The sequence below is a fragment of the Pseudorca crassidens genome, chromosome 5 (genome assembly GCF_039906515.1).
Source record: "Pseudorca crassidens isolate mPseCra1 chromosome 5, mPseCra1.hap1, whole genome shotgun sequence".
NCBI classification, from domain to species: Eukaryota; Metazoa; Chordata; class Mammalia; order Artiodactyla; family Delphinidae; genus Pseudorca; species Pseudorca crassidens.
This window is the reverse complement of record NC_090300.1, coordinates 79595704-79609580: the sequence shown is the minus strand read 5'-3', so window position 1 is coordinate 79609580 and position 13877 is coordinate 79595704. Positions and strand designations below refer to the sequence as shown.

General features: G+C 41.7%; 1 protein-coding gene across 3 annotated transcripts in view; it reads left to right on the top strand.

Moving 5' to 3' along the window:
* LOC137225117 (kalirin-like) overlaps positions 1-13662 on the top strand; it is a 117430-nt gene extending 103768 nt beyond the window's left edge. For all 3 annotated transcript variants that reach the window (XM_067738662.1, XM_067738659.1, XM_067738658.1), the window contains 3 exons: positions 1501-1701; positions 5796-5934; positions 6491-13662. In XM_067738662.1, the coding sequence (XP_067594763.1) occupies positions 1501-1701; positions 5796-5934; positions 6491-7036 (886 nt within the window). In that variant the 3' untranslated portion in view covers positions 7037-13662. The remainder of the gene's footprint in view (positions 1-1500; positions 1702-5795; positions 5935-6490) is intronic.
* Positions 13663-13877: the final 215 nt, after the last annotated feature.

Below are 13877 nucleotides of genomic sequence, written 5' to 3'. Positions count from 1 at the left end.
TTAAAAATTAAGGTAGCAGTACCTTGACATAACCACTAATTCAGGAGATCTCTCCTCAGCAATCAATTGTTTTCCTGTATCCAAAGTCCTCTGGAAGGAGGTGACCTGTAATAAACAAACAAGAGAGGGCGCTGTTAAAACGCAGAATGGTAGTTTATTAATGGATGATGTAAAACAGAGCTGCCAGTTTGACCAAATACTTGTTCACTAGGCCAAGAATGATGTCTGACATGTAATAGGCATTTGATTAATATTTGTCTAATACTTGCTTTATTAATTAGGGCTTTCTCTTCTTTGGGGAAAATCTATAGTAAAAAAAAAATTATTATCAGGAAGTTGCTTGGTGAACACAGAGCCAGGTCAAGGAGTCTGTTGGTGTCTGATGCATTCGTTTCTGCTAGAGGAGTGGACTGCCCTTTGGACTGCTCATTCCTCTGCTCTTGGGTTAGGGCACCTCATGAACAGGCTTTGGATGATGCTGCCTTATCACCTCTTTGACCCTCCCTCTCTCTGCTTCCATTGCTGACCAGTTTCTCCATCTATCTCACTCTCTTACTACCTTCCATAGGCCTGCAGGTGAGTCTGGGAACCATTCTGTCTATTTCAGCTACAGTTAATTTTGTTAGATATAAAAATGGCATGGTGGTTATATATTTTCAAATGTCCTTGTCAACTACAGATGCAAACCAAGTATTTATGCAAGAAATAACATGCACTTAAAACACTCCAGATGGGGCTTCCCTGGTGACGCAGTGGTTGAGAGTCCGCCTGCCGATGCAGGGGACACGGGTTCGTGCCCCGGTCCGGGAAGATCCCACGTGCCGCGGAGCGGCTGGGCCCGTGAGCCATGGCTGCTGGGCCTGCGCGTCCGGAGCCTGTGCTCCACAACGGGAGAGGCCACAGCAGTGAGAGGCCCGCGTACCGCAAAAAAAAAAAAAAAACTCCAGAAAAAAAGGGCAGGAGGTGGGAAAAGAATAGATGAAAGGTTGGCAAAGCGTTGATAATTGTTGAAGCTGGCTGCTGGGTACACAGAAGATCTGTTCTACTATTCTCTCTACTTTTGTGTATATTGGAAATTTTCTGTAACAGAAGGATCATAAATATAAAATAAAATGAAAAAATTGCCTCTTTAGAAAATGTTTTGAAATTACCGTAAAGCAGAATTCCTCCTTCTTTAACATTGTCACTGTTATATATTATAGAAATATATTCTGTTCAGAAAAGAAAACTGAACCTGTGGTTGATGTTCAAAATGACAGAAAAATATAATGACTAAAAATATTGTTTAGTTTTTTGCATCTCAAAGAACCCTAAAATGCTAAGAAAGGAAAGATGGCTTTTCTGAATGATAACATTATAATTAAAAGTACAGAAAAGTCGATTCCTAATAAAATGTTACTGTCTAATCACTTTGGATAAAACTTCTCATATCCTTCAATAAAATGATACCTAGTTGATTGAGGAATCTTGGCAAAACACTTTCTTCCTTTTGTTTTCCAGAGGCCGGTTCTCCATAGTAAAGAAGTGCATTCACAAAGCTACTCGCAAAGATGTCGCTGTGAAATTTGTTAGCAAAAAAATGAAGAAAAAAGAGCAGGCTGCCCACGAGGCTGCCCTACTTCAGCACCTGCAGCATCCCCAATACATCACTCTCCATGACACCTATGAGTCCCCCACTTCCTACATCCTGATTTTGGAACTGTAAGTATAGGCGTCATCTCTCGAAGGTGGTCCCGAGCTATTGGGGTTATTTCTTGCCCACAATTAATGGAAATGGCAGTTACATTTCATACTATGTCTTCTAGTTTACAGAGTGTTTTATGTAACATGCACTCTCCCCTCCACTGTATAAAAACGTTATTCCCATTTTATAGATCAGAAAGTCAAGGATAAGGAAGATCATTAAAAGTAGCTCCTTAGGGCTTCCCTGGTGGCGCAGTGGTAGAAAGTCCACCTGCTGATGCAGGGGACACGGGTTCGTGCCCCGGTCCGGGAAGATCCCACATGCCGTGGAGCGGCTGGGCCCGTGAGCCATGGCCGCTGAGCCTGCGCGTCCGGAGCCTGTGCTCCGCAATGGGAGAGGCCACAATAGTGAGAGGCCCACGTACGGCAAAAAAAAAAAAGTACCTCCTTAAAACTATGAAATGGAGAAGCTGGGACTTGAACCCACATCTCTCTCACTCCAGTTTTCATCTTCTTTCTCTTATGGACTCTTGGGCTGGGCAGGAGTTTAGGAAAAGCTTATGGACAATGGGCTTATTGACAGGGGTGGAGTTGAATTAAAGAGAGGGGTTTGTGCATCTATCTACTGCCATAGCATCCCCAATCTGCCACCCAAGAAATTCCTTTAAGGGCAGAATCTTACCCTCAAAACCTTCCACTCGGGCTTCCCTGGTGGCGCAGTGGTTGAGAGTCCGCCTGCCAATGCAGGGGACGCGGGTTCGTGCCTCGGTCCGGGAGGATCCCACGTGCCGCGGAGCGGCTAGGCCCGTGAGCCATGGCCACTGAGCCTGCGCGTCCGGAGCCTGTGCTCCACAGCAGGAGAGGCCACGGCAGTGAGAGGCCCACGTACCAAAAAAAAAAAAACCTTCCACTCATTCCAGATTTTCTAGGGACTCAGGCAGCCATATACTTGGGGCTACGTACTGGGCCCCGGAATAGACCAATAAGGTCACATCCTTCCCACTTCTTCCCCAGGCTAAGAACAGAGATCGTGCTCTGTGGTTTAGGGAGATCTTACAGAGGCTAAAGAGAACAATCTTTTCAGAAGTATGGAGCCCTCGTAGAAATGTTGTCTGATTGGTGCTGATGAGGCCCTGCACCTGGAGAGGAGATAGACATTTACACCGAAGACCAGTGCTGTGTCTGGCTCCACATGAACCTACGTTCCGTAGAGAAGCACCTCTGTTTACACCTTTCAACTGTCATTTTAGTCTTGCTCTTGTGTGCTTGTTAGTCTAGGTGTGTGTGGGGGGGGCGGAGGGAGGGGTTCGAAGCAGTAACTTTCTGTAAATTTATTTATGATGAAAAAAAGAAAGCCAAAATGCAAACATCTTAGGCTACAGTTTTTAACTGGTTGAAAAGAAACAAGAGGAGAAAAACCATCACTGTTAGTAATTGTAATCCTTTTGTGATACTTAACTTCCTATAGCTGTGTAGTAGCTGGTAAGTTGTCACTTTGTTTTTCTTTTTTTTCGATTGATAAAAATAAGTTTAATTTATATGCACATTACCACTTATTCTGACCTCATGCTTTACTATTTAGTCCAGTTCTTTTTTTTTTTAATTTTTATTGGAGTATAGTGAAGATTGTCACTTTGGATTTCATAAATACATTTACAAACAGCCTTTCAGAGCCTAACCTGTTTGTTAAGAGCTTCCTAACTCAAAAGGTACATTCTGTTGACAGTGAACTATGTTTGTTTACAAGTGACAACATGTTGTACTTGAGTTCCAATAAAAAGTATTGTCACTTGTGTATCAACCAAGGTGGTACAGCAGACCCAGAACCTTTGCCTCTTCAGACTTGTCAATTACCATTCTGAGGGAAGGTGTTGACTACCAGGCTGCCACAGAGTTATGGAAAGAAGCTGTTCTTGGCATGGAGAACCTGGGCTCTGATTCCAGCTCTGTGATTTGGGGCAGTGTACTTAGTTTCCTGGGCCTCAGGGTCCTTATCTGTGAATTCTGAAGATGTTTCCACTTCTCAGAGATGTTACAGGGATTAACTGAGATGAATATTGCATTTACTATGTGCCACCCGCTGTGTAGACCTGGGCCTGGGTGGCAGGAACAAAGATGAAATGTTATATTTCTTTTTTTTTTTTTCCTTTTTTTTGCGGTACGCGAGCTTCTCACTGTTGTGGCCTCTCCCGTTGCAGAGCACAGGCTCCGGACACGCAGGCTCAGCGGCCACGGCTCACGGGCCCAGCCGCTCCGCGGCGTGTGGGATCTTCCCGGACCGGGGCACGAACCTGTGTCTCCTGCATCGGCAGGCGGACTTTCAACCACTGCGCCACCAGGGAAGCCCTAAATGTTATATTTCTTGCCCTTGAGGAGTTAGAAGTCTAATGAGAAAGTCCATAGGTAAATGAATGATTTCAGCATAGCCTAGTAAATGCATATTTTGGAGAGAGTTGTGTGAGAACATAGAGAGGGGCTTGACTGGACTTGAGGTTCAGGGAAGATTTGTGGAGAGGCAGTACCTGAGCTAAACCCTGGTTATGCCATGACTGTGGGTACCCCTTTGGTGGCCATCTAAATTGCTGGTAGAGCTTTTCTCTACCAGGCAACTGAGGTTCTGATTCCCTAGTCTAGGGAGGGACCTGGGCATCTGCATTATCTAAGCGCTCTAAGGATGAACTTGGTGGCTGAGACTTTCTGGTCTCAGAGTAGAGCTACTGTTAACTTCTCCCTAAAACGCTCTAAGAAGTTCAGGGGGCTGCATCTAACAAGCCCAGTCCTACTCCACTCCATGCTCACCACCCCTATCCCACCCTGGCAGGATCAGAGGAAGGCAAAGGAGGCCTTCATGGGACCTAGCCTTTAATCCGGTCAAGGAAAGTGGGAGAAGAGAACAAGTTTGTGGGAAGGAATAAGCTAGAGAGGAGAATGGAAACTTGGCAGGGGGATGTCAGCTGTGTTCAAAAGCAGTTTCTGACTCTGGCTCAGGCTCCTCTGCCTGGGCCTTTCCTGGGGATGGGCCTCAATGGCCCAATGCATATTAGAGACCAGCTGCCTGACATCTGGTCACTCCCTCCTAAAGAGGGCCCAGAGCACCTGAAAATAGTTGCCATTTATTGCACACTTACTATTGCTACCAATTATGCTTAAATGCCTCATTGTCTCACTTGATCCTTGGACAATCCTCATAATGAAATAGCTATTATTATTGTTGTTGTTGTTACTCTAAAGATGAAGAAACCAAAACACAGATAGTTTAAATGACTTGCTCCAAGCCGCCAACCTGTTAGTGGCAGAACCAGGATTTGAATCCAGGTCTGGCTGGCCCCTTGTACCAGGCTTTCAGATATAGTTTTTAAGGTTGGAAAGTTGCCCAAGAGGGATGGGATTCAAAAGGGGGGTCAAGAATGCCAAGATCAGGGCTTCCCTGGTGGCGCAGTGGTTGAGAGTCCACCTGCCGATGCAGGGGACACGGGTTCGTGCCCCAGTCCAGGAAGATCCCACATGCCGCGGAGCGGCTGGGCCCGTGAGCCATGGCCGCTGAGCCTGCGCGTCTGGAGCCTGTGCTCCGCAACGGGAGAGGCCACAACAGTGAGAGGCCCGCGTACCGCAAAAAAAAAAAAAAAAAAGAATGTCAAGATCAAACTTTGCCTAGTTTCTATTTTTCCCCAACTAAAAATTGACAAGTAAAAGCTATTTGCAAGACATATATGAGGTTCCTTGAAGCCACCAGATTCCAGTTATTCAGACAATTGCAAGATCTCTCTCTCCCTCCTTTCTCTATTTTGCAATCTAATCTCTCTTAAAGGGGTGTCAGACCTTTTTCCTTGTGAGCAGTTTCAAAAGTTAATGAAACATAATGTGTCTTAAGGTTATACAGATTTCTTCCCTGAAACATGCATGTATCTATCTATCTATCTATCTTTTTAGTATAAGTTCTGAACATTGTACTAACTTTGGGCTCTAACTAAAATATGCATGTGTTGCAACATTGATCTTCATTTATAATAGGGAGTAGGAGAAATGTTAGCAAACTTACAGATTTTTGTGTGTGTTATTTTTCTGTTTTCTTTATAAACGTATTTCCTTTGCCTTTTCCTCCCTATTTTCAGGATGGATGACGGCCGACTCTTAGACTACCTTATGAATCATGATGAGCTGATGGAAGAAAAAGTAGCTTTCTACATACGAGACATCATGGAAGCCCTGCAGTACCTTCACAACTGCAGGGTTGCACATTTGGACATAAAGGTAATAAGAAGTAGCAACCCTAGCAGGGAAATGGTTAAGTCTAACCTGCCATCATTACCCTTGAGGGAGGTAAATTCTCATTTTATTTACTTACACTAGAATCCCTGTGAATATTAAATACGAAATGGGTTGTCACAATTTAAGTGTGTTATTCGTGAATTAGTGAGAACACCCCAGAGTCCCATGACACCTGGGGTTAGAGAAGGGAGGGAGGCTTTAACCACCTTGTCTAACTTTATAGACGGAATCCACTAAATGTCACCATCTTTTTGAAAAAGAAGCCCCTGTTCTCCAAAATAAATAATTTATCCTTTTCTTGATGTAGTGCGGAAGTAAGGGCTAGTTAAGAAGACATGGTTTCCAATGTCAAACAACTTCCCTAAAGTACCATTTAACCTCAGGGTTTAGTTCAGTTTGAACATAGGGAATGTCCCATATACTACAGGCTTTATCAAAGAATGGCAGAACCGTGTCTGAATGGATGGAGTCCTACTGGTAGTCAAAACAGAGAGCTGAACTTGCCTTCTCTTATCCCCACCTCCTTGGATCTCCGCAGCCCGAAAACCTGCTCATTGACCTTCGGATTCCAGTGCCTCGCGTGAAGCTCATTGACTTAGAGGATGCTGTCCAGATCTCAGGTCACTTCCACATCCACCACCTGCTTGGGAACCCTGAGTTTGCTGCCCCAGAGGTGATCCAAGGCATCCCTGTGTCCCTGGGCACTGATATCTGGAGCATCGGGGTTTTGACATATGTCATGCTGAGCGGGGTCTCCCCTTTCTTGGATGAGAGCAAGGAGGAGACATGTATCAATGTATGCAGGGTGGATTTCAGCTTCCCCCATGAGTACTTCTGTGGCGTGAGCAATGCTGCCAGAGATTTCATCAATGTGATCCTACAGGAAGACTTTCGGAGGCGGCCCACGGCAGCCACCTGCCTGCAGCACCCATGGCTGCAGCCCCACAATGGCAGCTACTCCAAAATCCCCCTGGACACCTCCCGCCTGGCGTGCTTCATAGAGCGCCGCAAGCACCAGAACGACGTTCGGCCTATTCCCAACGTCAAGAGCTACATTGTCAACAGGGTAAACCAAGGGACGTAGCCGTCTCCCAGCCCTCGAGGTTTCACATGGAAGTGCAGTGTGAACCAAAGCAAGACTGAATGTGTCTGTAAATAATTCTGTTCATGATTTCACTCCACGCGGTTTTCTGGATGGAGAGATGTACCTCTTAAACCTCCTCAGTGGTTTTTCAGGGTCTGAGCAGCAGTCAAATCACCCTAAATCCAGGGACTTTTCAGAAGGTCATCCAGAAGGGATACAGATGCAAATAGTCACGGAAAGTATTCAAAAGAGAGGCAAAGATAAGAAGAATAGCAGCTGTTATGAAATTTTAATTGCGTGTTCCAAAATGAGTGGTTAACTGGGCAAAACTTCGGCTCACTGAAGTGAGTATAAAACGTTTCCGCCTTGGCTGAAATTTTAAGCAAAAAGTTCTATTTAACAGAGATGTCATGTATGTCAACTATACTGGATTAGATTACTTAGATATAGTTTCTTAATAGGATACATGTACACATACAGTAAAATATATCGCATTCAGCTTTCAGAGTTTTATAATATAGAGATATATATGAAATCAATCATAAGTAACTTTGAGTACTCCAGGTAAGACAGTGACTTATTTACTGAAGCATTACATTGTTTTGACTAAGCACAATTAGATGACAGGTTTTTTAGAGCATTTTATAAATCTTGTATAGAACTCTTTTACCAGAACCTGTGCATTAAGAGAAAGCAATGTTACCCTTTCGCAATCTGTGAATGAGAAGATTTTTCTCTCCGTCACAGGTATTTGACTAACCTAGGTTCTGTTTATGAAATGCTATCCCCAGATTCACTGGCAGCTCAGAGTTCATCTGGCAGGAAAGCCTGCCAGGAAATAAGTCCAAATACAGTAAGAGGTGTGGGGCTATTTTTTAATGTCTACACTTGATTTCAAATAGGTAACAAATAAACAGGTTCATACAGAAGTGCAAATAGAAACCTTTCCTACAGTTCCTGTGAACAGCATAACAATGCTTTCTGATGTTTTCTGCCGCTGCAGAATGCAGTCCTCCGAAAGCTGGCCTGCTTTATTTCTAACCCCTTATGGAAGTGAAGGGGTGCTTACCAAAAGGAGGCAGCCATATAGGCCTTTGAAAGGCCTGGTCCCAAGTCCTTTCTGAAGCCATGGACTAAAATCTGATACATCACCCTAGCAGAGCATTGAGTTTTAACTGTGATTGCAATATCTATCACCTCTCAGCCACCAATATTTCCCTGGGCTAAAAGGACTAATTGCACTTTGAGGCCAACACTGCTTTCTGGTGTATATTCTCTGTACAAGATGATTATGAACTGCCCTTTTTTCCACTGGTGGGAAAAAAAAATTAAACCTGGGCATTTCATGGCTTTTTCTTCCTTTCTTTTGTTTTTTTTGTTTTTTTTTAGTTTTGGGGAAAGAGTTTTTGTATTTGTACGTGATCCACCCTTTGTTTCCGAGAATGTGTTTCCAAAATTGCTGTTATGCGAATGATATTTTAAAAATATAACTTAACTGTTTGTCCAAATCAGGTTTAATGGCATCGCTTCTCTCCTGTAGTAGGATTGAGAAAATTAAAATCATGCAGCACAGAAGTGCAAGCAGAAAAGTTTATGAAGGATAAATAGAACTACAAACCAATCTTAATGAAGAGGAATGGTGGAAACTAAGCCTGAACGTTAATATATAAAAACACTTATTCCCACAGTGGAAATGTAGAATTAAAAATACTCATCATTCTTTTCCATTGGTAACAAAGTCAATTTCCTCATCCACCCTCCACCTCATCCCATCCAAGATTATAGATTAATAAATTAGTAGAAAGTACAAGCAATAAGACTAGATAGCACTTATGTATTTTCAGGATTAACCAAATATGTGGAAACTGACTCCGACTGTATTCGTTTCCTAGTTTTCATATGGCCCTGGGTCATCAAGGCTCCCTTCCTCAGAGCTCTCTCTTGACTAACCCTTTATATTCTTCATTCAAACCCATAGGTATATACAAATACTATATGATACAGTATTTTGAAATTTAAAACATATTTACTAAAAACTCTTTTAGTAAATATGTCTTCATTATAAGATACAACATAAAAGAAGAAAGCCTGGTCCCTAGGGCACATCATGGGATAGATTACAGGCACTGAGGATTCCAGATATCTGTACAGTATGGCTTGGCGAGTTCTGTTCCATCCACTGTGGATGAGGAATAAAGAGCTCCCTGCTGAGTCATTGTGAATTTTTATGACCATGTAGGAGACAAGCTTGAGTTTCTGCTTGAGGAGGACAATGGTGTCCAGACTGCACAGGAGAGCGTTAATGAAGTCGTGTTGTCAGGAGGGCAGTTGACAGAGTATTAGGCAGAGCCAAAGCTTTTATAACAGGTTTTACATCAGAGTTGGGATGGTCCAGATGGGAGGTTGTTTGGAATCTCCCCCAAGTACACATGTTGGGGAAGTGAAGAGACAGGAGAGGAGGGACAGAGAAATGAAAAGTAGTATGACTTTGTTAACTGGACCCAAAGTACAATCATTAGAGTAGAATGGATTTAATAGAGGCCCCAAAAGAAAGGGTGTATATTTTATATAGTCTGATAACTGAAGAAAACTAACAAGGAGTCATCCTATCTGCAAAGCTCCTGGTCCTTCGCAACAGGGATAAGATGATAGCATTCCTGGTTCAAGAATTCTCCATAGCAAGCTGGAAATAACAAGGAATCCCAGAAGATGGGGTTGGGAAATACACTTTAGGTTGCTCTGTGGGCAACTGTGGTGAGGGATGAAGGATTAGGAACCACTTTCTTGTACCTATTTTGACAGAGATATTTATTAATAGGATATATGAACACATACAGTATTTGTGGTAGAGAAGAGGGGAGAGACAAGGAAATAGTCCCCTTCTACTATAATTATGGTAGTTCTTGCAATCAAAACTTAACTAGGAATTAGTAAGAGTGAACTTCCAGTTGAAATGGGAAAAATAAATGTTGGTTAAGGTCACAAGTTTCTTGCTTGGCTTATATTCATTGCATAGGGTTTTGGGGGGGTTTTGTTTTGTAAGGGTGGGATGCAGAAAGAAGGAAACGATCAGGGACAACCCACAATAATTTTTCTAAGGTATAATAATTTACTTCATCTTTTATATTTGTTTCAAATTAAATAGATTTATATCCGCTTACAGCTGAATGTAGGAAAATTTAAAAAAAAAAATCATAACGTTGGAGGTGTCCTTCAGGTCTCCGACAGCCATAAACACTCTTGGGGGAGTAGAGGAAGCAGAGGAAAAGCTGGCTGCACCGCTTTGTGGTTCACAAGTCTTTATAAATAGTAGTGCCTTTCAGAGGGGAGGTTGGGAGATAAAGAAGTTCATTGTATTTAGATTGACTGATACTGCAGCATTTTTTCTTTATTTTAAAATATCTTCTAAATGAAACCATCTGAACATAGGGTGAGCCCAGGAATTCTTGAGTTTCAACCTCAGCTATTCCTGATTCGTCCTTTCTTACAGAAAGTCTTTGTTTTTTCTGCCCCAAATGTCCCCATTGTTAAAATGGGAGTTGGGGGGATGGAGGGAGGAATTAATCTCATAGGAATGTTGGGAAAATACCTTAGTTGGGATATCTAGAAAATACTTTGATTTTTTTAAAGTGCTACACACTGCCAGTGCTAAGAATTTTATCGACAGTAACTTTGAACATTCCAGGATTTCAATATTCATGTCTTTAGATACCATTTGAAAACCCATGAGATTAAATTCTATAAATTAATTTTAATTGCAAGTACTAGGTGCTCTTTGTCTGAATGTTATTTGGTCTTAGCCTGTAATTTCAATCATTTAAAAGCTTGTGTACAGAAAAAGGTTAGGAGAGCTGATGAAGTGTTTGTCAATAAACTGTTTTCTCCAGTATGTCTTATGGCAGAAGCAAAGAGTTAGATGCCCTCCAAAGCAACCGTGACACTCTTCTCAAGCTTTACGTTCTAGAAAAATTGACAGAGAAGAGCCCAAACAGGCACTTTCCTCACTGGGAGGGCAGAAGTGAGAATAAAACATTTTCTGATATCACAACTCATTTCTTCGGATTCTCACAGGTATCTATAATGAGGCAAATTAAACGTACAGGTGTAGAAATGAATTGGACTCTTAGTTTTCAGAGGGAAAACCTTGGATTTTTTTTTAAAGATAATTAGGTGTTTCAGGAGTAGCATATTTGCTTTTCCATAGTCTCCATGATTTAGTGCCTGTGAGTTAGTCGTTACTTTTTTTTTTTTTTTTTTGCGGTACGCTGGCCTCTCACTGTTGTGGCCTCTCCCGTTGCGGAGCACAGGCTCCGGACGCGCAGGCTCAGCGGCCATGGCTCACGGGCCCAGCCGCTCCGCGGCATGTGGGATCTTCCCGGACCGGGGCACAAACCCGGGTCCCCTGCATCGGCAGGCAGACCCTCAACCACTGTGCCACCAGGGAAGCCCAGTCATTACTTTTTTCTTGCCCTGTGGAAGAGCATGGAAATTTAGATTTGTGAGAATATGAGGGAGCAAATATGTCATAAACTAGATGGTGGTTATTTCTGTGTATTAACTAAAACCTTGTCCCATGAATTTGATAGAAGAGGAAATATTTCAAACATAAGGTGTCTCTGTAGTAGGGCAAAAGTGCAAACTCACCACTTCCTTGTTCAGTTTTGAGGAATGTGGGCCTTATTTATTTCTCTCCTGTGTAGCATCTCTGTGGAGTCCGGGTTAGGCAAACATAGTATGTGGGCTCTCAGTATATTTATTTACATTACAGTTTTTCTTAACTTTAAAATCTAGGGATCATTTGGAAATGAATGATTAAACCCAGGTAGGAGTTAGGAAGGATAAGGTTTACCAGTTCTCCACTAAGAAAAGGGGAGCTACCACATTAATATCCATTTTCTAAAAACTATAAGGCTCTTAGTTGTTTCATTAATTCTAGAGGATTAAAAACGACTGAAATTTGTCCATAGCATTAGACGTCTTTCATAGAGAATATTGTGCATGTGAGAAATCTATACAAAAATAGTAGAACACAGAAATATCACAGGCCATATTTTCTATGAAAGACATTTCTTCCTCATTTTCAGTACATGTAGAAGTTAGAGGAGAGGAAAAAACAATTACTCCGAGACAAATTTTCATCTTTAAGGGACATTTATGGAAAGACTGAAATTAATACTCATGGGCTATTGTGTTTCCTGTCAGCCTATTTACTGGGAGATTCTAAAATGTCGTCAGATTTACTTTTTATTCAAATGATCAAGATTAACTGTTTATTCAGGTAAATGTTATTTCAGATAGTGAGGATGGCTGAGAAAATGGAGGGTGGTAGAAAGGAGTGCAAATGACAATTCTCAGAGTCCCAATCCTGAGGTTTAATTTAAGCAAGCGAATTTGCTAGCCCAGGAATAGCTAGTATAATAGTTCCATCAATGCCTGATTTCCATCAAGAAATGAAGCCACATCCTGGAGTGTTATGGAGACTGTTACTGTGATGTCAAAGACTGTGGTTATGAATTTGAAGTTAACAAAACATACATCTTCTCTTACTAACTTAAGCCATATCTGTCATCTCTGTGTTTGATTTTTTTGACCCTGGTGCTTTTTCTTCTGTTTCTGCCAAACTTTGGCCTACTCTGTGGGGAAGGTGGGTAAAACTAGTAGTTAGGACAAATGTGAAGACTGTGAAAAAACTAAACCTGTTCTTCAGAATGAGATCCTAGTCAGAGAACAGTAGTGATCAAAGTGCAAACTGTTGGAAAATATGGATATATGTACATCTGTACATGTATATAGTGTATAATATGTATGTATATGTTATTGCTCATATGCAGAAATCTATCCGGTTGAAGACAGCCCAGGTGTGTCAATTTTTCTAGTAGAAAACCATCTAGGGCCATTCAAAACCATTAGGGCTGATAGGTAGAGTTAGATTCTACTCACTGGGGAATTATTTGCTGTCTTTTGAAGTCTACAAAGCCAAATGAACAAAGCTTGAAACATAGTGGGATCATCATATAGGTTATTCCTTTTACCTGGAGTCAGAAGGATCTTTATATTTGAATATTTAACAGTTGGTTTGCAAACTTCACTGGCACCTCTTGGTTTTGAGTGACCCCTCCCCACCAAGGCTTTTGAGAGTTTGGGGTGGGCATCTCTGGCCATTCAGATAAAGGGCCTTATCTGTAAGTGGACAGGTTTCCCCATAGGGACCATTATGCATATACATATACATATAAGTACGTACTTCCATCAGGCTTGTAACAATTGATTTAAAATCACTCCACAGTATTGATAAATAGCTCTATATTTTCAAGGTGCAGAAGAATTCCACAGCCTTAATTATTTCGGTGTCTTGCTGGTCTGCCTTAAGTGTATCTTCTGGGTTTTTGGTTGTCTCATTATTTTTAAATTTTTCTGCAGTTGTTCATTTTGTATGCACACAACGTCGTTTTGTAAAGGTAGGTTGTAAATATTTTATTTGTAAGTCAAAATCACTCATGTGTGATGTAAAGTGATGACCTGCTGTCTTGTTATTATTACTACGGTAAATGTTATAAGTTATGGATGAAACTTCAAAATGTACATCTCAAGTTATGCATTCCTATAAATATACTACACTAAAGATATTATTTCTGGTGGTCTTTTGTTTTCTAATTAAAACTTCTGGTAGAAAGGAGTAATTTTTTTGCTCTTCCTCCAAATATATGAAAGCCTTTGACAAGGTGAGAATATTGCGTTATTATTACATAACACGTTTTACCCAGCATTTGGAAAGAAAGCAACAATTTTGTTGCCTGGAGAAGTATTCAAAGGCATGTCTCTATCCAAAGGTGCCAAATAA